The sequence below is a fragment of the Puntigrus tetrazona genome, chromosome 22 (genome assembly GCF_018831695.1).
Source record: "Puntigrus tetrazona isolate hp1 chromosome 22, ASM1883169v1, whole genome shotgun sequence".
NCBI classification, from domain to species: domain Eukaryota; kingdom Metazoa; phylum Chordata; class Actinopteri; order Cypriniformes; family Cyprinidae; genus Puntigrus; species Puntigrus tetrazona.
In genome coordinates, this window is record NC_056720.1 from 4266547 (window position 1) to 4289213 (window position 22667).

At 39.3% G+C, this 22667-nt stretch overlaps 2 protein-coding genes across 10 annotated transcripts; one reads left to right on the forward strand and one right to left on the reverse strand.

Annotated features, from left to right (window-relative positions):
* Positions 1 to 6004: 6004 nt before the first annotated feature.
* On the reverse strand, positions 6005 to 14986 carry LOC122327462 (SLAM family member 5-like). 8 transcript variants are annotated; one of them, XM_043222847.1, is made up of 7 exons: positions 14861 to 14986; positions 10659 to 12345; positions 10097 to 10411; positions 9714 to 10010; positions 9479 to 9598; positions 8901 to 8968; positions 6005 to 6177 (listed from the first exon to the last, which is right to left on the reverse strand). In XM_043222847.1, the coding sequence occupies exons 2-7, from the start codon at positions 10696 to 10698 to the stop codon at positions 6130 to 6132; spliced, it is 888 nt and encodes a 295-aa protein (XP_043078782.1). In that variant the 5' UTR covers positions 10699 to 12345; positions 14861 to 14986; the 3' UTR covers positions 6005 to 6129. The 8 variants fall into 8 exon arrangements, with proteins under 8 accessions (XP_043078782.1, XP_043078787.1, XP_043078786.1 ...); XM_043222852.1 differs by having other exon boundaries at positions 8901 to 8965; positions 9479 to 9532; positions 14591 to 14898; XM_043222851.1 differs by having other exon boundaries at positions 9479 to 9532; positions 14591 to 14898.
* Positions 13777 to 21439, forward strand: LOC122327509. 2 transcript variants are annotated; one of them, XM_043222926.1, is made up of 6 exons: positions 13777 to 13957; positions 14906 to 15226; positions 15336 to 15404; positions 15712 to 15765; positions 18415 to 18555; positions 20069 to 21439. In XM_043222926.1, the coding sequence occupies exons 1-6, from the start codon at positions 13921 to 13923 to the stop codon at positions 20224 to 20226; spliced, it is 780 nt and encodes a 259-aa protein (XP_043078861.1). In that variant the 5' UTR covers positions 13777 to 13920; the 3' UTR covers positions 20227 to 21439. The 2 variants fall into 2 exon arrangements, with proteins under 2 accessions (XP_043078861.1, XP_043078862.1); XM_043222927.1 differs by having other exon boundaries at positions 15715 to 15765.
* The last annotated feature ends 1228 nt before the right edge of the window (positions 21440 to 22667 follow it).

Below are 22667 nucleotides of genomic sequence, written 5' to 3' on the forward strand. Positions count from 1 at the left end.
TGACAGAGATGCGCACTTACAAACTGAGATCAACCACAAACATCCTGTTGATTTTCCACCCAGCCTATTGAACTTCATCTGTGTATGGGTGCGAATAAATGACTACAGAGCAGAGCAGAGTTCACTATATGTGTTATTTGAAACAAACATGGTGACATTATGTTTCCCTTCAACTGATGCACTTTTATTCTGAATTATGTTTTTTTTACTAAAAGATACAGAGGTTTACCATAGATTCCTTGTTAGTCCCATTAAAAAGACTGCAGCGTTATATCACATTACAAATGTGAATGAATTAATAAATAAACAAACAAGTGTAACATATAGCATATATACCTGATCAAGTAACAAATGAGACAAATTCTCCTGTTAGCAGCTTTTAACGTGACAATAGTTTCATTGGAAGACAATACTGTTAGTACCACTGACATATAGTGAAAAGCGTACAACGTGGAGAGACGAAAACAAATACTTAATTTAAAAAAAAGCTGTTAGTCTAGCTCTCATGGTAAATTCAGTATGGCATCTAGCCTGGCTAAATCTATACGCATATTGACCCTCACGTTTTAACTTCGGCTAGTGTCTTTCTTGTTAATGCTTTTGGAACTTACGGGGATAAATAAAATGCAGAGATAATTCAATGCACCAAATGCAGGTCCTGACGTAAGATCAGGCAGCTGGATGTTGTAGATGGAAGATCATCTTCAAACGGCGACAGACGAATACACTACATTATTTTCCTCTTTAACTTTCTGTAAAAAAAAAACAAGAATCGCATGATAAATGTTTTAATCAGTTATTTTGGAGTTTTGCGGTTAAATGTGGCAGTAACAGTGTTCTGACAGTTGTGTCAATGCATAACAAATTGTATTCATGTAATGATATTTCCTCAGGAACCTTCTTCTTCTTCCTCCGCTTATCCGGGGCCGGGTCGCGGGGGCAACAGTCTAAGCAGGGATGCCCAGACTCCCCTCTCCCCAGACACTTCCTCCAGCTCTCCCGGGGGAACACCGAGGCGCTCCCAGGCCAGCCGAGAGACATAGTCCCTCCAGCGTGTCCTAGGTCTTCCCCGGGGCCTCCTCCCGGTGGGACATGCCCGGAACACCTCCCTTGGGAGGCGTCCGAGAGGCATCCGGAACAGATGCCCGAGCCACCTCAGCTGGCCTCTCTCGATGTGGAGGAGCAGCGGGTCTACTCCGAGCTCCTCCCGAGTGACTGAACTCCTCACCCTATCTCTAAGGGAGCGCCCAGCCACCCTACGGAGGAAACTCATTTCGGCCGCTTGTATCCAGGATCTCGTCCTTTCGGTCATGACCCAAAGCTTATGACCATAGGTGAGAGTAGGAACGAAGATTGACCGGTAAATCAAGAGCTTCGCCTTGCGGCTCAGCTCCTTCTTCACCATGACAGACCAGTACAGTGACCGCATTACTGCAGAAGCAGCACTGATCCGTCTGTCGATCTCTCGTTCCATCCTTCCCTCACTCGTGAACAAGACCCCAAGATACTTAAACTCCTCCACCTGAGGCAGGAACTAAACCTTTATTATGTATTACCTTAACCCCTCCGAGGATCGCCACCTTAACGCGGTGGAGGGGTTTGAGTGCCTGAATGACCCTAGGAGCTAGGTTGTCCGGGGCTATATGCTCCTGGTAGGGTCTCCCAAGGCAAACAGGTCCTAGGTGACAAGCCAGACAAAGAGCGGTCCACCTCACCCTTATGGAGAAAAACCATAATAGAGTCGCAACGTCGCCCGGTATGGTGCAGCCGGGGCCCCGCCATGGAGCCAGGCCTGTGGCTGGGGCCAGCATGCGAGCGCCTGGTGGCCGGGTCTTGCCCCACGGGACCCGGCCGGGCTCAGCCCGAAACAGCGACGTGGGGCCATCTTCCGGTGGGCCCACTACCTGCAGGAGGGACCGTAAGGGGCCGGTGCCTTGTGGTTTGGGCAGCAGTCGACAACCCAACCCCTGGACTCAGAATCCTCAGGAACCTCTTATCTTTAAATGCGGTTTTATGCAAAAATTTATCACTGACTACATTGCTTGTCACACTTTTACTCAACATAGTTGGCTTGCTGTTGGACGCTCAGAGCAATCATCTCATTATCACCACATTTGATAATGCATTTAAAGGGATAGGTCACCCAAAAATCAACATTTTATGTTTGCCTTCTTACCCCCGGGGCATCCGAGACGTAGGTGACTTTCTTTAGTAGAACGCAAAAACAAAGGTTTTTAATTCTAACCATTGCAGTCTGTCAGTCATATAATGCAAGTCAAAGTTTGAGAAGAAAAAAATATGTACAGATGAATCCCAACTAAACCTTGCAGCTTGTGACCGATATTGTGAATGAGTCAGACATTGTGGCGTATCAGATGAAGAAGAATCATAGGCTACACTGTTCAGTTTCTTGCACAAACTGATCGTTTCAAGTCTTTACGTATCGATGTCACAGGGTTTCATTTTGGATTTGTCTGCACGTTTTTATTTCTCAGAGATTGTGTGTCAGTTGACTTGCGTTATGACAGACAGAGACGCTTGAGGTAAAAATCTTTGTTTGCATTCAACAAAGATATAGCCACTTAAATCTCGAAAGCGCTGGGGGGGTAAGAGGATAAACATCTCATTTTCATTTTTGGGTGTGCTAAGTTTCATTCTTTCAGTTCTTGTTCTTGTTTGTCAGATCTCATATCTGTGGCATGTTGTCGTGTTTACTTCTCTGTTGGATTTTTCTGTTTTAGACCACAAAAAAAATACATGTTTATTCCCCCCAATGCTCGTTTTAGTTATTTATTACACTAAAATGTGTTAATTTTGTACAGCGATTTAACGAAATAACTTGCGCACGACTGTGTAAGCGATGCAGTATGTACAGTTTGTCACAGGAAATGTATGCCAAAATGCCTCATGTTGCGGAAAGCATTGTTGTCAATTGACTTTTACACCACACATACTATTTCACTATATCCTGGACTACATGTCCCATCATACACGCTATTTAGGACCCGCTCAGTCTGCTCTGACCATCTAGTATTATTTAGCGTCTATCTGATAGCTGATACTTTACAGAGCATGTTCAAGTTTTTCCTAACCTGGTAATAGCCTTGCTTAGCCTGTTTTCCAGCATTTAGATTCTTGCTTGGATTCATTTTTGTATTGCTTCCTGTTCGTGGATTATCTCTCTTGTCTCGGCCCATGGATTACATTCGCCATAGTCTCTCCTCGCTTGTTTATTTTGACTCATGCATCTTCCCGACAATAAATACATGTCTTGACACATGCCTTTCTCTGAGCACGACTTTTAATAAAAAGCCTTGTATAGCAATCTGAACACGTCCTGCATTCCTTCCATAACATTTTAAACAGGCAAGGGCATTTTGACATTTGAGGCACTTTTTCTCTGATTGACGATGCTATGGCTTTTATAAATGCACAGGCAAAAAAAAAACAAAACAAGCACAGGCCGATCTAACTACTTGAAGTGATGTAGACATGTTATGAGCATAAATCTCACCGCTTTTTGTGTTTTCCTTTTGTAGAACGTTGTCTCAGCGTAAGTGATCCCTTCCTCACAAGTGTCTACTGTTTGAACAGCAATGACAGATTAAAAATGTAATTCAATTAATTTGACATTTAACTGTTTCTCTCTCATACACACTTACAGAGAAAGTCTGTAAGACGTGTACATCAATTCAATAATATCTTCTCCTTCAAACCGTTCATTTTCACAAACATGATATTGATTCCTCTAATAAAAAGGCGCCACCTGTTAGCGTTAGAAGGTAAAAAAAAAAAAAGCAATCACGGCACCGAAAGCGGCACACTTGTGAGGAATAAATAATAAATAAATAGCATGCAATTGTTTTGACACGGAAGCGTAACGCTAAAGATGCGTTGTCCTTCTGGACAAACCTCAAGCACTCTGGTTATGGCTTGCTTTGCTTAAAACTTTAAGGTTGCCACGTTATCTATCTTTTTCGAATTCTGCCCACAAACGGACATCGTGCCATTTTCCTTCATTTCCGTACTTCCCTTTTAGAGAAACTATTAAAATAATAAATTAGCCACGAATAGAACTGCAGAGTTTTAAGAATGATTAGTAGTAAACTACTGGTCAAATATTATTCCGTTACAAGTGAAAGTTGGAAAAAAAAAACGTTGGCTTTTGTTTTCATGTGTTTGGTGTGACCTACTTTGTTGATCATCTCATTGTCTTCAGGTGTAGTTAATTATGTCATCGTGTTCAGGTGTGTTCAGCCAATTATATCATTATTTCTTCCAAATACAAGTTCCTGTTTGCTCAGTGTTTCTGGTCTGGTCTTCATCACAGCATATATCATAGTCTTCATCCTAGTAAAGTGTGGTTATTCTACATGCAGAAGTATTACTTGTTTGTGTGTAGAAGGTTAAAAGTTGTTGATGTTATATCCTCGTTGAGTCCTCCTTCTCCCTGAACCACACTGTGACAATTGTTGCATTGTCGTACGTTATACTTTCAATACCTTTGAAGCAACCTACAGCCTTCGCCTTTGATACGCACTGACTAGTTTGTAATATCTGCGCAATAAAAAGAGCTTATCGCTAGGAATATGAGTATTAAATAGAAGACGACATCTCCGCAGGTTGAACGGCAAGGTTTTGAAGGCTATTAGATATTCACCAGCACAAATTGAAGCATTTGTTTTGACATAGTACTCCGTAATACAAAATTATGTCACTTGGTGCCATGAAAAAGATAAAAATCACTTTATTAAATGTAGAAAAGGTAAGCTAATGTTTTCAGGTCATTTATGCTGTCAGAATGCACTATTTGCAGAGAAATTATAATTTACGTGGTCAACACTTTTATTATATTGATTTAACTGATAGTTGATGCCATCTGTTGACTGTTTGAGAAACCTTAACTAAAACAGCATCATAGTTATAGGTTCCTTATGACTTCATGCTTCCATCTGAGACTTATTCATCTTAAAATTAATTTATTAACTTAAATTAACTTTGGATTTAATGTTTCATTCATTTAAACACTGAATCAAGATGTTAACAATTTTTAAAAAAAACGTTAATAGGTTAAGTTGTTCCTGTACTATAGGAAAACTGTAAAATATCTAACTGTATTTTTAAAACTGTAGTTTTAGAAGTAAATATCACAAATCAAAATCCATAAATCTGTACCTACTTCTGCTTGTGGCAAAGCTACTGGATTCTTCATGTGGTTTTGTTTTACCACCATTTTATGGTGATTGTTATTATGCAAAAGTGACAAAACAGAAAGCAGAAATTCGAATGTGTATCGTTTCATTTACTGGATGACATTCAGATTTTCTTTTCTTTGACTTTATTTGACTTCATTTCACAGCAAAAGCAAAATGTGAACTTTACATAACCAGGATGAAAAAAAACCAAAACCACTTCATACAATATGCTGACAGAGATGCGCACTTACAAACTGAGATCAACCACAAACATCCTGTTGATTTTCCACCCAGCCTATTGAACTTCATCTGTGTATGGGTGCGAATAAATGACTACAGAGCAGAGCAGAGTTCACTATATGTGTTATTTGAAACAAACATGGTGACATTATGTTTCCCTTCAACTGATGCACTTTTATTCTGAATTATGTTTTTTTACTAAAAGATACAGAGGTTTACCATAGATTCCTTGTTAGTCCCATTAAAAAGACTGCAGCGTTATATCACATTACAAATGTGAATGAATTAATAAATAAACAAACAAGTGTAACATATAGCATATATACCTGATCAAGTAACAAATGAGACAAATTCTCCTGTTAGCAGCTTTTAACGTGACAATAGTTTCATTGGAAGACAATACTGTTAGTACCACTGACATATAGTGAAAAGCGTACAACGTGGAGAGACGAAAACAAATACTTAATTTAAAAAAAAGCTGTTAGTCTAGCTCTCATGGTAAATTCAGTATGGCATCTAGCCTGGCTAAATCTATACGCATATTGACCCTCACGTTTTAACTCCGGCTAGTGTCTTTCTTGTTAATGCTTTTGGAACTTACGGGGATAAATAAAATGCAGAGATAATTCAATGCACCAAATGCAGGTCCTGACGTAAGATCAGGCAGCTGGATGTTGTAGATGGAAGATCATCTTCAAACGGCGACAGACGAATACACTACATTATTTTCCTCTTTAACTTTCTGTAAAAAAAACAAGAATCGCATGATAAATGTTTTAATCAGTTATTTTGGAGTTTTGCGGTTAAATGTGGCAGTAACAGTGTTCTGACAGTTGTGTCAATGCATAACAAATTGTATTCATGTAATGATATTTCCTCAGGAACCTTCTTCTTCTTCTTCCTCCGCTTATCCGGGGCCGGGTCGCGGGGGCAACAGTCTAAGCAGGGATGCCCAGACTCCCCTCTCCCCAGACACTTCCTCCAGCTCTCCCGGGGGAACACCGAGGCGCTCCCAGGCCAGCCGAGAGACATAGTCCCTCCAGCGTGTCCTAGGTCTTCCCCGGGGCCTCCTCCCGGTGGGACATGCCCGGAACACCTCCCTTGGGAGGCGTCCGAGAGGCATCCGGAACAGATGCCCGAGCCACCTCAGCTGGCCTCTCTCGATGTGGAGGAGCAGCGGGTCTACTCGAGCTCCTCCCGGTGACTGAACTCCTCACCCTATCTCTAAGGGAGCGCCCAGCCACCCTACGGAGGAAACTCATTTCGCCGCTTGTATCCAGGATCTCGTCCTTTCGGTCATGACCCAAAGCTTATGACCATAGGTGAGAGTAGGAACGAAGATTGACCGGTAAATCAAGAGCTTCGCCTTGCGGCTCAGCTCCTTCTTCACCATGACAGACCAGTACAGTGACCGCATTGCTGCAGAAGCTGCACCGATCCGCCTGTCAATCTCTCGTTCCATTCTTCCCTCACTCGTGAACGAGACCCCAAGATACTTAAACTCCTCCACCTGAGGCAGGAACTAAACCTTTTATTATGTATTACCTTAACCCCTCCGAGGATCGCCACCTTAACGCGGTGGAGGGGTTTGAGTGCCTGAATGACCCTAGGAGCTAGGTTGTCCGGGGCTATATGCTCCTGGTAGGGTCTCCCAAGGCAAACAGGTCCTAGGTGACAAGCCAGACAAAGAGCGGTCCACCTCACCCTTATGGAGAAAAACCATAATAGAGTCGCAACGTCGCCCGGTATGGTGCAGCCGGGGCCCCGCCATGGAGCCAGGCCTGTGGCTGGGGCCAGCATGCGAGCGCCTGGTGGCGGGTCTTGCCCCACGGGACCCGGCAGGGCTCAGCCCGAAACAGCAGCGTGGGGCCATCTTCCCGTGGGCCCACCACCTGCAGGAGGGACCGTAAGGGGCCGGTGCCTTGTGGTTTGGGTAGCAGTCGAAGGCGGGGACCTCGACAACCCAACCCCTGGACTCAGAATCCTCAGGAACCTCTTATCTTTAAATGCGGTTTTATGCAAAAATTTATCACTGACTACATTGCTTGTCACACTTTTACTCAACATAGTTGGCTTGCTGTTGGACGCTCAGAGCAATCATCTCATTATCACCACATTTGATAATGCATTTAAAGGGATAGGTCACCCAAAAATCAACATTTTATGTTTGCCTTCTTACCCCCGGGGCATCCGAGACGTAGGTGACTTTCTTTAGTAGAACGCAAAAACAAAGGTTTTAATTCTAACCATTGCAGTCTGTCAGTCATATAATGCAAGTCAAAGTTTGAGAGAAAAAAATATATAAAAACATGTACAGATGAATCCCAACTAAACCTTGCAGCTTGTGACCGATATTGTGAATGAGTCAGACATTGTGGCGTATCAGATGAAGAAGAATCATAGGCTACACTGTTCAGTTTCTTGCACAAACTGATCGTTTCAAGTCTTTACGTATCGATGTCACAGGGTTTCATTTTGGATTTGTCTGCACGTTTTTATTTCTCAGAGATTGTGTGTCAGTTGACTTGCGTTATGACAGACCGAGATGCTTGAGGTAAAAATCTTTGTTTGCGTTCAACAAAGATATAGCCACTTAAATCTCGAAAGCGCTGGGGGGGTAAGAGGATAAACATCTCATTTTCATTTTTGGGTGTGCTAAGTTTCATTCTTTCAGTTCTTGTTCTTGTTTGTCAGATCTCATATCTGTGGCATGTTGTCGTGTTTACTTCTCTGTTGGATTTTTCTGTTTTAGACCACAAAAAAATACATGTTTATTCCCCCAATGCTCGTTTTAGTTGTTAATTTTGTACAGCGATTTACTTGAAATAACTTTGCATACGACTGTGTAAGCGATGCAGTATGTACAGTTTGTCACAGGAAATGTATGCCAAAATGCCTCATGTTGCGGAAAGCATTGTTGTCAATTGACTTTTACACCACACATACTATTTCACTATATCCTGGACTACATGTCCCATCATACACGCTATTTAGGACCCGCTCAGTCTGCTCTGACCATCTAGTATTATTTAGCGTCTATCTGATAGCTGATACTTTACAGAGCATGTTCAAGTTTTTCCTAACCTGGTAATAGCCTTGCTTAGCCTGTTTTCCAGCATTTAGATTCTTGCTTGTGTCTCTTGGATTCATTTTTGTATTGCTTCCTGTTCGTGGATTATCTCTCTTTGTCTCAGCCCATGGATTACATTCGCCATCGTCTCTCCCTCGCTTGTTTATTTTGACTCATGCATCTTCCCGACAATAAATACATGTCTTGACACATGCCTTTCTCTGAGCACGCCTTTTAATAAAAAGCCTTTGTATATCAATCTGAACACATTTGAGGCACTTTTTCTCTGATTGACGATGCTATGGCTTTTATAAATGCACAGGCAAAAACACAAGCACAGGCCGATCTAACTACTTGAGAAAGTGATGTAGACATGTTAAGAGCATAAATCTCACCGCTTTCTGTGTTTTCCTTTTGTAGAACGTTGTCTCAGCGTAAGTGATCCCTTCCTCACAAGTGTCTACTGTTTGAACAGCAATGACAGATTAATTTTAAAAATTGTATTATTGGGTTTTAAATGCCATTTTAAAAATGTAATTCAATTAATTTGACATTTAACTGTTTCTCTCTGATACACACTTACAGAGAAAGTTTCAAGCAGTGTATGCATGCCCTTATTACATTTAGAAATACATTATTTGTCAATAATAAATGAAACCCAGGTGAGATATCTAACAAATGCATTCTTTTTTCGGTAAACTGTATTCTTATTTGAAGAGAAAACTAAAGTGTCATTAACAGAAATAATATGAACAATGACTGCAATGAGAGATTTGCGAAGTGTGAAGAAAAAACGTTTCATTATTGGATAATGCTAATTTGCATTTCTGTGTTTCGATGCAGTTTGATTGAAGAGCTCTGCTGGTGTCATTATACATATATTCTGATATGACTAAAATACAGGAATTGCCTAACCTAATAACACAACAATAATTAAATCATTCAATCAAATTTTTAATAAGATAAAACTTGCCTTTTTGATCAGTTTTTGTGCATTTCTTACAGATCCAGATGGTCACGACTACAGCTGCAATCAAAAGAGATCCAGCAGCAGCAGAAATCAACACTTTTAATAATAATTGTAGACCATGATCTGTAATGGACCAAATCGAATCCACATCAAACACTATGAACCATCGGCATTATGCATTATCTATAACTTGATAAATCAGCTCAGTTAATCGACGTTAATTTCAACATAAACATACCTGAACACGTGTGACAGAGCTGACTGATGTTCAGATGTGTGGTCTGGTTTCTGATGGGGTTGTTGATCACACAGCTGTAGGTGTTTTTATCCTGATATTCCACCTCCAGAGGTAGAGAGAGACTGATGCTGAGATCAGACACACTGATGCTGGACAATAAACTGTTTCCTTTGTACCAGGAGAGAGTCACGTGACCCACGTTCACCACCGAACACAACAACGAACAAGATGATGAAGATGATGATGATGAGGAACACTGTGAAGAGTCTCTGCTGATGACAGGAACAGGCAGACGAGCTGAAAATACGACAGAATATGTAGAAACGTGGATAATGGGGTCTGTTGTCTTTTTTTGCAGTATAATTAAAAAAAAAAATACTCACCAAAGACAGAAACATTGAATGTTCTTGATGACCGTCTTTTTCCACTAATCTGTAGTTTATAATCTCCAGTGTGTAGAGTTGAGATGTTAGTGATGATCAGAGATCCAGTTTGATGATCCAGCTTCAGTCTGTCTCTGAATCTCTCATCAGTATCATTACATGTATTAATGATTCCAACATCTCTATTGATTTCAGATATCAAAGTAATTTCAGCAAATGTCCACACTATATCGTCCTGTTGATGTATTTCGGTAAAACCAGTGTACAAAGTGACCGAATCTCCCTCCATCACTGACACCGACTCACCAAACACACCTGAAGAACGCGGAGAGGTTTAGTCACGGATTCTAAAGCCTCACGAAGGCTGCAGTAAATTTGCGAGCCGAAGAACATCCAGAAGAGAAGCACGGCGACATCAACACTTATCAGGCGTGCGAGCAATGTTTTAAACGGTATCTCCCGAATTAATAATAAATCAAAATAAATTAGATTCTTATCTATGTATATGGGATGTTTTGATCCGTGCATCAAATCAGTTACATAATATTATTTTATAACTCACCAGTCAGACTCCAAAAGCACAAAAAGAACACGCAAAGCATTTTCTTCAGAGGTGTTGTGTCTGATCTAAAAGCGCTCTCTGTTCTCGAGCTTGTGTGAACCTCCCCCTGCAGAGTGTGACCCTCGGTATGAACACACACCCTTTCTAAATCTTTATGCAATAACCTTCCGACTCTTATTAAAACTTTACAAGTTGTTAATCATGGAAAACAATGTTTTTGTCAAATGGAATACGCTGTCATTACTCCACATCGATAGTTTTCGAAAGGTACTTTTCAGACTGCGTTAAAAAGAGTTTGCCGTTGTTTCAAATTGGACAATGTTAAAATCTCATGAATGTAAAAATGGTTTTATAAGCAGTCCGTTGTTTTGAACTTTAAAAGCAACCTGCAGTCAAACTAAAACTCCAGTCAGTTCTTTAGAAACTATTGTGTGGACGAGCAGCCGCTTTTGCAGGAAAGTGGTCTTTTTTTGACATGCGTTTGGTTTGTGGGTTAAGGGCTTTGTCTTTTCCTGCTGCTGTGCTGTCTCACTTCCTTCCTACACAGGACAGCTTTAAGAATAAACCATATAACTCATTGCCGATGTCTAGAAGGGACGGACTGAAAGCCGATTGCAGAACCAATGCTGCGCGAAAAACTAAAACAAAAAAAAGAATGGGATGACGTCTCTTACGGCACGATCTTATTCGGACCTTCAGACTGACGGCTGAAGTGGGAACTTTATTCACTTTAAATGGCCAAGACCCACCCACAAGGCCGTTTCAATGAAAGGTAAAGCAACCAATCACATTCAGAGCATGGAAATGTCACCATAATAAAAGACTGGCGTGTAAAACTGTTTTAAAGATCATCAGTTAAAACATCAGTACAAATATAGTATTTATAGTACAAATGAATTAGCTGAGATAAGTCTGCCTATTAAGTCGGATTAAATAAACAACCCAATATTTACCCAAAATTAACCCTATATTTATCCAACCAAACTGTCTGTTTTTAACCTATTGTTTTCAGAGTGTATGATGACTCGCATAGTGGTATTTATTGCAAAATTTACAGTGCCAGATGTTTCAATAAGGATTATTGCAAATAATCAGTTGGAGAGTTTGCCTATCCTTTGAGCTAGAAGTAATTTTGAGCAAAAAAAAATGCAAAATAGACATCTGGTATTAAAATTTTGGCTAATCAACATCTACAGATGACTTTTGTCACAATTGAGGGGTCTGAGGCGTGCGGATCCATGTGCAGGCTTTTATTGAACAACGGCATGGTCAAAACAGGCAGGCGTCTAACAGGGCAAACAGGAGTATCGGAGACGAGGCAAAAACAACATCCAAAAACAGGCAGTGGTCAGGTCAGGCAGCAAACAATCAGAAAATCAGAACACAGGCAGGGTCAAAACCAGGGAAACAACAATCCGATAGAAATCCAAACAATGAAACAGGCGAACAATGCAACCTCCAGGTGAGTGACCTGCTTCTGAATTTATAGTCCAGGAACAGGAAGTTGTTGCAGAGGGAGTGAATGCAGATCACCCAGAGGTAAGGGCTCCCTCTGCTGGCTTGGTGACAACTTTAGCTGAATGCATTTATTTATTTGTATTGTAAAGCTCTTGCTTCTTGTGTACGGTCCCCAAATTCCATGTGCGTTTGTTCTGAGGTTTCAAAGAGTGCTTCTTAACTTCAAACGCTGGAATGAAAAGGTCTAATGAGTGTGCATGGCCTTCAACGATTCTATTACTATTAATATCACACTTCCACCACTCTATAACTTTGTACTGTTAGAATTGTAAATTAAAGTATGTTGATTTTCTAGCTATGCAGTACAGGAAAGACAACATTTTAATTCATTTAATTGTATCAGATGGAAGGACATGAAGCGTTTGTAATCTTTATCACATTTTGAGAGAAGTATAGCATGAAGAAAGCTACGTGTGGGGCCAAAACTGGTCTACATTTTAACCTTCTGCGTGTGTATGTATTAGTTTTTTCCACCACAGGTTAAAGGATTGATATATCGCTGTATTGGATGGACTTTTTCCTCAGACGCGGCAACCCTGTTTACGAGCTCGAAGCAGGGGCGTGTCTAAACGCGGCCAGCCAGACGCCACCATATAACTTGCGATAAGCTTGTTTACAGTACATTTCTAACGACATCTGGCACCAGCTGATCCTGGCACGTGAAGGCAATTGCCAACAGGGTCGCTTTCTTCTTAAACTCAGGCTTAGGTTGCTGTAGCTTGATTTTAAATGTCGAGTGCGCGTTTGTCACGCAATCATGTAATTATTTCAAGCGGATTTCCTTAACCTTTTATGAATTGGTTTGTGCTGAGATATCGCTCAAAGTTACTGAAGACCAGAGCTTTTTGCTGATTCAGGTTTTTCCTCAAATACAAGCCGATCTGCTGCGCTTTGAAAAACTGAACTCAGTCGCTTTATTTGGTTTGCGCGTATACTCGTGCACTTACGGGTGCCGAGAGGCGTCAAAATGCATGTAAACAAGCATTCGTTCCTTTATACTTTGCATATTGTAACTTTTTTAAAAAAAATATTTGTAAATACATTACATTTGACTATTTATTTTATAAATAACGTGTTAATGTTAATAGTAATGTTTTCTAATCTATTTGTTTGTATGTATATATGAATAAAGGAGGTTTTCCTTTACAGATTGGCTCATATTCTGAAAAAAAAAATACAGTATATATTTGTTCATAGCGATCCTTACTATCCATTCATTTTCAAGCCGTTTTTACTGTACCGTTTTAGAGAAAATCACTCAAAATTATAATTTTTTACAAGTTAGCTCATTCTATCCAATGATATGTATCAGATGAGAATAAACAAACAATATCGCTCGCTAAAATGACTTGGATACAGTGACATTCACGATCATTTTGAACAAATGTTAATGTCGACCGAGTATTTCAAAAAATTCAAAAAAAGTAAAGTTTACGCACACGCACGGATGTTTATTAACATTTAATATTTTTTATAATAATGAATGTACAACGCAAACATCCATGCGCACATCTAATGTATTTACAAACATAAAAAATACGTAAAATAAAAGTTCAAATATGCTAAGGTGTAATGTATTTTGAACGCCAGTACCGTAAGTGCACGAATACACGGCACCAATAAAAATAAAAAACACCTCCAGGGAAAACACGCCTTCATATGGTTTGTTTTGTTTTGAAACAGCGCACATTTTGTTGTCAGTTGCAGAAAACCCTTCTCTATTCGGACGAAACCTGTGGTTAAGATGAAGTCCTTGAATTTGTTATTTTTGCTTCTGCATGGTAAGACATCGTCTTTGCTACACTAGCTTTCCTCTGCTCGTAATTATAGAGAGCGCGCAGTTTTGTACCAGTTTTAACAACCGATCGTTTCCTGGTGAAATCAAAGCAGAAAGTGACAGAATCGTCGACAGCTTTCTTGCATTGCCGGTTGCAGTAATTGTTGATATGTCATAAACAAGAGTTACAAACAAACGTAAAATGTGCGCATTAAAATCTAGTTTGCTTAGGCTGCCATATATTTAAACTATGCTGGGTGTTGTGCGCGTTTTACTGCAAGTTTACAGATCTTTAATAATGACTTGTGACTTCGTTATACCTCAAAACACAGGCACTTGAACCTTATTAATCAGAGAACAGTAAATATGATACTTTTTTTTTCTTCTTTGCATTCAACATTCAAATCTGAAAAGCCAGCTCTCATTTCGAAAAGAATGTGTCATTTCAGATTCAATAGAAGTTGACCTCATTCCTATGTATTTTTGCATTTGGGGAGGTCCACCATCTTCATTCAATTAATTGATAAAAAAAAAAAAAAAAATATATATATATATATATATAAATATATATATATATATATATATATATATATATATATATATTAAAGTTAGCGTAAAACATTATTTATTTACAAACCTGTTTGGGTAAATCCAAAGGTGGAAACCCTTAACGAATGTTAAGTCCCCGAAAAAAACCCTCGCCTATACAGTATGTGCTGAGTGCTTTCCTCTTATGAGTAAAATGCGTGAGATGATTTTTTTTTCAACTACCGTCAAGCTTCAGATGTGCCACTCTCAAGTCGAGGGAAGGCTTAAAATGTGCAAATGCATGCACGCGCGAATGTTAGCCATATTTTTTGTTGTGTGTTTTCATGTATTGCATATTCAAACCATTATATAGTCTCACCAGCTTCCTTCGTGTTCTGTTCCGCTGTCTATGTTTTTTCTCCAGGTGTTAAAGCAGCCACGGTGAACGCGACGGAGGGAGATTCAGTCACTCTACACACAAATCTTAAAACAAACCAACGAGACAGAATCAGATGGTATTTTAATGACACGCGCATCGCTCAGATCAGTGGAGATCTCAGTTTTATCTGCACGGATGTTCAGTGTAATGAAGGCACTGAGAGATTCAGAGACAGACTGGAGCTGGATCCTCAGACCGGATCTCTGACCATCACGAACACCAGAGCCGCAGACTCTGGACTTTATCTTCAAGAGGCCGTAATCGGGGGCAAAGTCAGCGAAGAGATCTTCAGTGCCACCATCACTGGTGAATCGCTGTGTTTGTGTTCAGTTGATGCACAAAAACAGACCAATGCTGTCGAGTCGAGATGTTTAGTTGAAAAAGTTGTTCAAGCAGCTGTTGGTTTGCGTTTCAGGTCATCCTGCCGTAAAGCAAATGATGAGAAAGATGAAGAAGGAGGGAGCAACCGACACTTTAGACAATGGTAAATAGTTCATTTAATGACTTTTGTCAGACTTCTTATTGTCAATTATTAATTTAAGTGCAGAACAGCAGCTTGGAAGCTAGTTATATATATATATATATATATATATTTCCTAATTTGCTATGTTTCAGTCACTGTTTCATATAAATGATTACATTTCATGTAAATGATTATCGTATGCCAACCACTGGTTATAGTTACCTTCCACTAAAAATAGCAGGCAACTAAGCAACAGTGTTTGCCCGTTGTTTCATATCGTGTTGTTATGAAGCATTGTTTCTCTCTAACTTGATCTCTCTTTGAATAGGAGAGGTGAGAACCAGTGGATCTGACGGCGGAGATGAAGTCGGTGTTCAATCGGGTAATTGTTCCAGGAATAGACACAGATCTGCTGCATTTTTAATGGCCAGAGTAGCATGATACGATGCCCTTAGCGATACAGAAAAAATTTGCCTCTGTTGGAGCTAGTTGTTCTCCGAGCCGTGTGTCCTCTGCACTGGAGAAAAGCAGAAGATACTTACATGAAGTTGCTAAAGAAGCATTGCAGTGTGCTGCAGAAGTGTTTCAGAACTGTTGATGATTGTCTGAACTCTGTTGTCAGTGAACAATGCTGCTTTCTCTGCAAACAGCTCATAAATAGGGCCCTTTTAACAGGACGTAACACCCATTAGCCAAAAACATGCCATTAAAAGATAATGATGGAATTAGGTTCAGTGGTGCATTGTTCGATATATTATATTATATCACGCTCTAATTTTCGCAATTCTCAAAAATGGCAGACAGGCTGGGTGAAAATGCTACTTCAATATATAAATGCTTGCGCTTATAAAAAAGTAAAATTAGTTTCCGCATTCACCACTATACACAAAAGCGCTAATGAGCGCTACATTGTTTTGCATGACAAGGGTTAACATGGGACAAAAATGCCCAAAAAAGGCAGGGGATTGTATATTAGGATGACCAAAATTAACTTGTTTATTTCAGTTTGACACATTGAAATGTTTAATGCAATTAACACAAGCATTTTTACTGCTACCCCTTTGGCTATGACTGTGAAGAGCTCGGAGAAAGGTTTTAAAGAGTCACCACTGCTATTAAAGTGAAACTACAGTCTGTGTTAACAGTGCCTTTCCCACAGTCTTTATTTAAATAACCAAAAAAAGGTCATGTGTGAACAAAACAAGTAAAGCTGTACTTTGTCTGAATGCAGTATTATATTACTGTGTTCAGAACATGGTAATGTGATATATAAGCCTACTCTGGGCCAGTCATACCAATCTGATCCAGATGACGCATTTACTCTGTGAACAGAAATGCGTTCATGAGAAGCTCTTGAGAAACACTCTTCTGCAGCTTGGTATGCTTTCACCTCAGTTTACATTTTTTTTTTTGTCCCAGACAAGAGACTCCATGACATTCACGTTACATCATTTGCATGATTTTTATGTAGAATGGGTGACTGGATTTTAAGAAGTTAACATTCAGTATCCGCTACAGAGCTTGCTTACTCTGTGTATAGGAGAATTGGCTCTGGGTATCGCACAGCTGCAGCAGAGATACTAACTGACTGCCTTAAAATAGTATTTTTCTTTACTGCACCTGCATGAAAACAAAAATGAAACCATCACATGCCGTGTGATTTAGGCGTGTTTATTTTATCTGTAGGCTATAGTGTGACATCAAACTCTTTTCCTTGTATTGAATGTATGTTAAAGAAAACATTGCCGAAACCACACAGTGGAAGCCCAGACTAATGTCTCTGGGCCAGAAGTAGAAGCATGAATGTAAATTGACAAATTTAATTGAATTAGATGAATGAACATGTAGCATGAATGAACAGAGGGGGAAAAATTCCAAAGACGTGTAGAGTGCAGTTCAGGATCTCTAAACGTCAGACTTTTAACAGTTACCACGTCACAGTTTAGTCAATGTTTGCTATATAAGCACTGTTAAACTGTCCCGCTGGTAACCGCAAACATTTCTGCTGATTTAGGCAAGGGTGTGTGGCCGAATGAAAATGTGAAAAATGAGAACTGGAAAAGTTTGCGAAGATAGCAAGATTGTTAAATCAACAAACACAACACCTGGAGGCACAGCCATAAGAGAGGTCTGATTAATGAAGTCACACAATTGATGATAGAATGTAGCTTTACCGTTTTACTGTTTTTAAGGAGTTGTGCTTTATGTGTAACTAAAACTGATACAACCAAGGGATTGCTGCAACCACAAGCAGTTCTGTCTTGGCGGAGCTGAAGGTGATAGTCTTTCATCCAGCAAGAAATGTCTATTAGTTAAGCTGAAATGTGAGCAGCTATTGTCAAATCAACAGGATGGAAGGAGAGGTAGAGTTGAGTGTCATCCGCATTGCTGTCATATGAAAAGCCATGTTTATGAATGACAGAACCAGGTGATGTCATCTAGACAGAGAAGAGAAGTGGTCCAAGAACTGAGCCCTGAGGCACTCCAGTAGTTTTATTTTGTGGTTTGGGCACCTCACCTCTCTAAGATTCCTTGATGAACATATCTGAGAGATAAGACTCAAACCACTGGAGTGCGGTTCTTGAGATGCCTTTTGCCAATAGGGTTTACAGGAGGATCTTGTGGTTAACCATTTCAAAAGCAGCAGGAAGATACAGCAAAATAAGTATTGGAGATTTGGAATCCGCTTTTGCCAGTCTAAGGCTTCAACAACTGAGAGAAAACCAGTCTCGGTCGAATGTCCTCTTCTGAAACCAGACTGGTTGTCATCGAGGAGGTTGTTGAGAAAGACTTGGTTGAACAAGCAATGTTCAAGTGTTTTTGCAATGAAAGAAAGAAGGCAAACCAGTCGGTTGTTCTCTAAAGGAGATAAGTTAATGGTGGCTGTCTTAAGTCGTAGAGTTATACAGATCTAAATGCTGAAGGTCAAGGGTGATTAGAAAGGATGAGTTTGCCTCAAAAATAGGAAAGTGAATGAGTGTATGTTTGCTGGTAAGAGATTAACAGACTACCATTCCCATGTTCATTACAGCTGTGAAAACATCAGCACTGGATCAAAATTCTGGAAACTTAGGAGTAACTGTTGGTGTAACCCTGTTGCTGTTCGTGGCTGTTGCTACTGTTGCTGCGATTCTCTGTAAAAAGCATGAACTACAAAGACAAAGTGGCAAATGTAAGTATTACACCAGACAGGGAAATAAAGAAATAAAAACAAATTTTAAAAATCACACTACTTTTCACTACTTTAAAGTTGCAAAGAATTTGATCAGTAATCATGTTTGTGGATGATATGCATTTTTTGGGGCTGTTTATGGTCAAAAGGGTGGCTGATTGCAATTTTTTTAATGTTAGTGTGTAATGCTGCTGTTTGATCATAAAATATTCTCTTCAAAGTTACGAAAACATGTTGTCTTTCAAAATTATGGCAGATTAATGCCTACAATTACGGTTTGTAGGGACCACAACTAGAGTCTTTCCGGGTCAGTGACCCAAAACCTGAAATTTACATGAACTCCACATTCAACAAATTTTGCCTAAAAGGAAATGTTAAATAAGTTAAAGGGGAATTTTGCGAGATTCAACTCTGTGATGGAACTAATGAGTCGTCCAGTGTTCAACTGAACTGACTGTAACTCTGCAGAAGATATTAATACCCAATTTATAGTAAGAAATACTCAATATTAAGCGAGGTAACAAGATCTAGTTTAAGGCAGTAAATAGCTATCACTATTGGACTCTAACTAAGGGTCTAGTGAACCATCAATCATTAATTTAACCTTCCTGTAATTTTGTAAACAGGGTATAAACAGGATACATTTAACCCATCTCATCCTGGAAGAGTCTGCAGAATCTGAGCAGGTCTCAATTTCTGTGTCTCGTCTCCCCTCAATGAAGAGTTTGTATGTTGGGTTTTAACTCAGGTTATCGTTTCAGCCCATAGTTGGTTCCGGAAAAATATGTATTGTCTTTTTTATGACTATTTCTGCACTCAGCATGCTTATCTCTAAGTCACGTGAGCTTCCAAACCATGCCAGACCAAATTTCATGTGTAATATTTAAAACATACTATATATGGGTTGCAGACATGATATAGAGTAATGCAATGAAGTAACATTTCAAGTCCTTTGCCATTGTTTTGATGATGATCTAATGCAGTTTCTGGGTTCTAGAGAAGTTTTGGTCCTTTGTTTAAACCAAGGTATGTGTTTTCTTGCTGTCTCGGATGGGAGAGAGTCAAATACTAGAGATTAAGTGTCCCAAACTAAGCAAGCCAGAGGCGACAGCGGCAAGGAACCAAGTATTGAGGAGCTAAACCATTCAGGGCTTTATAGATAATTAACAAGATATATCCAAGATATAACAATATATCCGATGTTTGATAGGGAGCCAATGCAATCCTAGTTCTAGTTTTGGACCAGCTTAAGTTTGTTTATCCAACAAGCAGAACATCCACCCAATAAAGCATTACAATAATCTAACCTAGCATGAAGACACAGCTAACCAGTCTAAGCACATGTTTTTGAGGGAAGGGCTTTATAAAAACAGGAAACCATCATAGACTTTCTTTTGCTGCTTAAAAAGTGAAGTGAACATAGTGTGTGTGAAAGAGGGATTCGGTCACTCAGCAAAGATGACACTGTTACTTTGGTCACTGCGGATGTTTACACGTTCAGACTTTCTTGTAGGTACACGTGCTGATGCAAAATTCAGTGACGGACTGATGCAGGATGAGAAAAATATATCGGAAGAAATTTCAGGACAGGTTGGAAAGACACAGTTTGGATTGCAAGACGAATGCTCCACACAAACAGGGGTTACCCTGCATGACGTCTCTGTTAAGTAAGGCCTTATAGCTCCTATGTATTATAGCTCTTGCAGATTTGTTTTTTTATTGTTATTTTTGTGTGTCAAATTTTGTACAAAGTTTGTGTGATAGTATGGGATTTACTAATACAGTTGCACTATATTTCATACTTTTTATTCATAGATTGAACAGAATTTAGTTAATGGGTATTTAACAGTACACATAAAAACTTATTTACCGTGTCATACTTCTATGTCTTCCTGTCAGTGGATGGCAGGAATCTGTCTTTGTATAAGCATTTGAGATATCTTGGTGATATCTTGGATATAGTTATAAAATACATCTCAATTCTGTTCTCTTTAAATAAAAGCCAACTTTCAAAAGAAGTGTTTATATGCCAGCAACTTTAAAACTGAAAAGGAAAAGGTTCATCAACGCAGGTTGTTACCATCTACAACAACTGTAAACTGGGCTATTTAATGTATTCAGTATATTATAAACTGAAAGTAATCCTAAACTTTTTTTCAATGAGATTTTTCTACCCCGAAATAAACACCAACTCCGAATGTTAATGCATTCAGTTCAAACATTACTGCTCAGATATTCAAATATTATTTAAAATATCACTGTTATTGTTCTTCCAGTTGCACACGAGACAATTAACGCTTTCTGTAAAGGACATCGATAAGCACTCCATTTTTTGAATCAGTTTTTTTGTGACTAATAACCGCTTTCTGAATTCAAAAACAAAACTAAAATTAACCCATAACCGCATAGGAAAGTTTTTTTAATGCCGCTTGTTCAGCAGGTTTTTTGTTTTCGTTTTTGCAACCAATTAAAATGTCTGAAATGTATCAAACATTCCACTAAGGTGTAAGAGTCACAAGTCACCGTTTGAAGGTGGAGTATATAGTGCGAGAAGAACGTAAATCAGAAGTGCTCCGGTACACAAGGTGGCGCTGCTCCACTTTTTATGCTTGTCACATAGAAGACGACACTTGTCAAAACCATTCAGACGCGTCTTCGATTCCAAGCCCTGCAATAGGGCGCAAACTCAAATGCAATATGTTAATGTGTTTCAAGTGTTTCCCCCCGTTTTTCTTTTCAGATTCGTGATTTTGTATTGCTCTCTGAAGATTGGCTTTATGCGAATGGAGAGTTTTCTCTGATTTTGTACCGCTGTTGCGTGTGTATTTTGGAGGGTGAGGGGTGGTAAAAAATGTTTTATGAATAAAATGTTCCCAAAAACGTTTTTATTGTGGAATTGTGGATTTTTTTTTATATAAATGCACCATCAAAATGCATGCAGTGGAGGGATAAAATCATTGTTTTTTTTTTAAACAGGCTAAAGAAACACATTAAACAGGTGCAGTACTGCATAACCTGCATATTATGTTTAATAATTACACTTTGTATAAACATCTTATTAGTTTGTTCAAAGTATCATTGCATGCTTTGTGAAGTGGTAGGTTATACCGTTTCCACTCTTTGTGTCTCATTAACAGAAGTGCAATCTTTTTTCAGTTTAGACAACATTTTATTTTGACAATGTATATTAAAACTTGTATCATTTAAGGTACGTTAACAGCTTTTTCCACATCAAAATGTTCTATTATCAGATATTATCATATTTGCCAAAAAATATGGCTCCTCCTGATGTGTGAAGTGCTTACACACCAATGAAGAAATCACACCAACAACCGCAGCCATGAGCAGCAGAAACATGCACTGTGCTCCTGCTATACCTGAAAACTGACCTGAAGCTGTGATGATAACCAGACGTTACAATTACCTGCAGAGCAACTGATAGCTTTGGCTGATATTTGCATTGCTTTATTTAATTATAGTCATATAGTAATAAAAATATTGCATAAAGCCTATTTAGGTAAATCTTGCAAAAATGTATTTGTCTTAGAAAAACCGGTTAAACACTTTTTATTTTGCAAACAGCGCCCCGTAGTGGAGCGCGCGAGAACATGTCAACTGAAAGCGAAAGTGAAAGTAAGGCAAACAATTAAAATTAGTTCGACGGCAGGCATACAAAGCTGTGTCAAAACAACGTGTTTCTTGGCATGTTTTGCTAGACTATTACATTTGATGTCAGTCTGTCTGAACTTCTGCTTGACGCTGTTCACATGTCTCCCACGAGAACAAGTTTTTGTTTTGTTTTTTATTTTTGAGACCAGTTCTGCATCTACCCGGTCCCTTTTTGCAGACGGCAAACACCCCGTGTTTATTCTGGGTTGTAATCTGTGATCAGTTTGAGGATTTAACTGCTTAAGTCATGTGATGAACGAGGTTGCTATCATTTCCTGTTGCTGCTCTGTTACCGTCTGTCCTGTTTGTAGATTAAACTTCACAGAGAAACCTATAATTGCTTGTCACATTTCCTTGCAGAAATCAAAAGAGGATCCTGTCTATGTAAATATCTCACCAAGACGATGATTAAATACAGTATCTACTGGAATTATTATCAATAA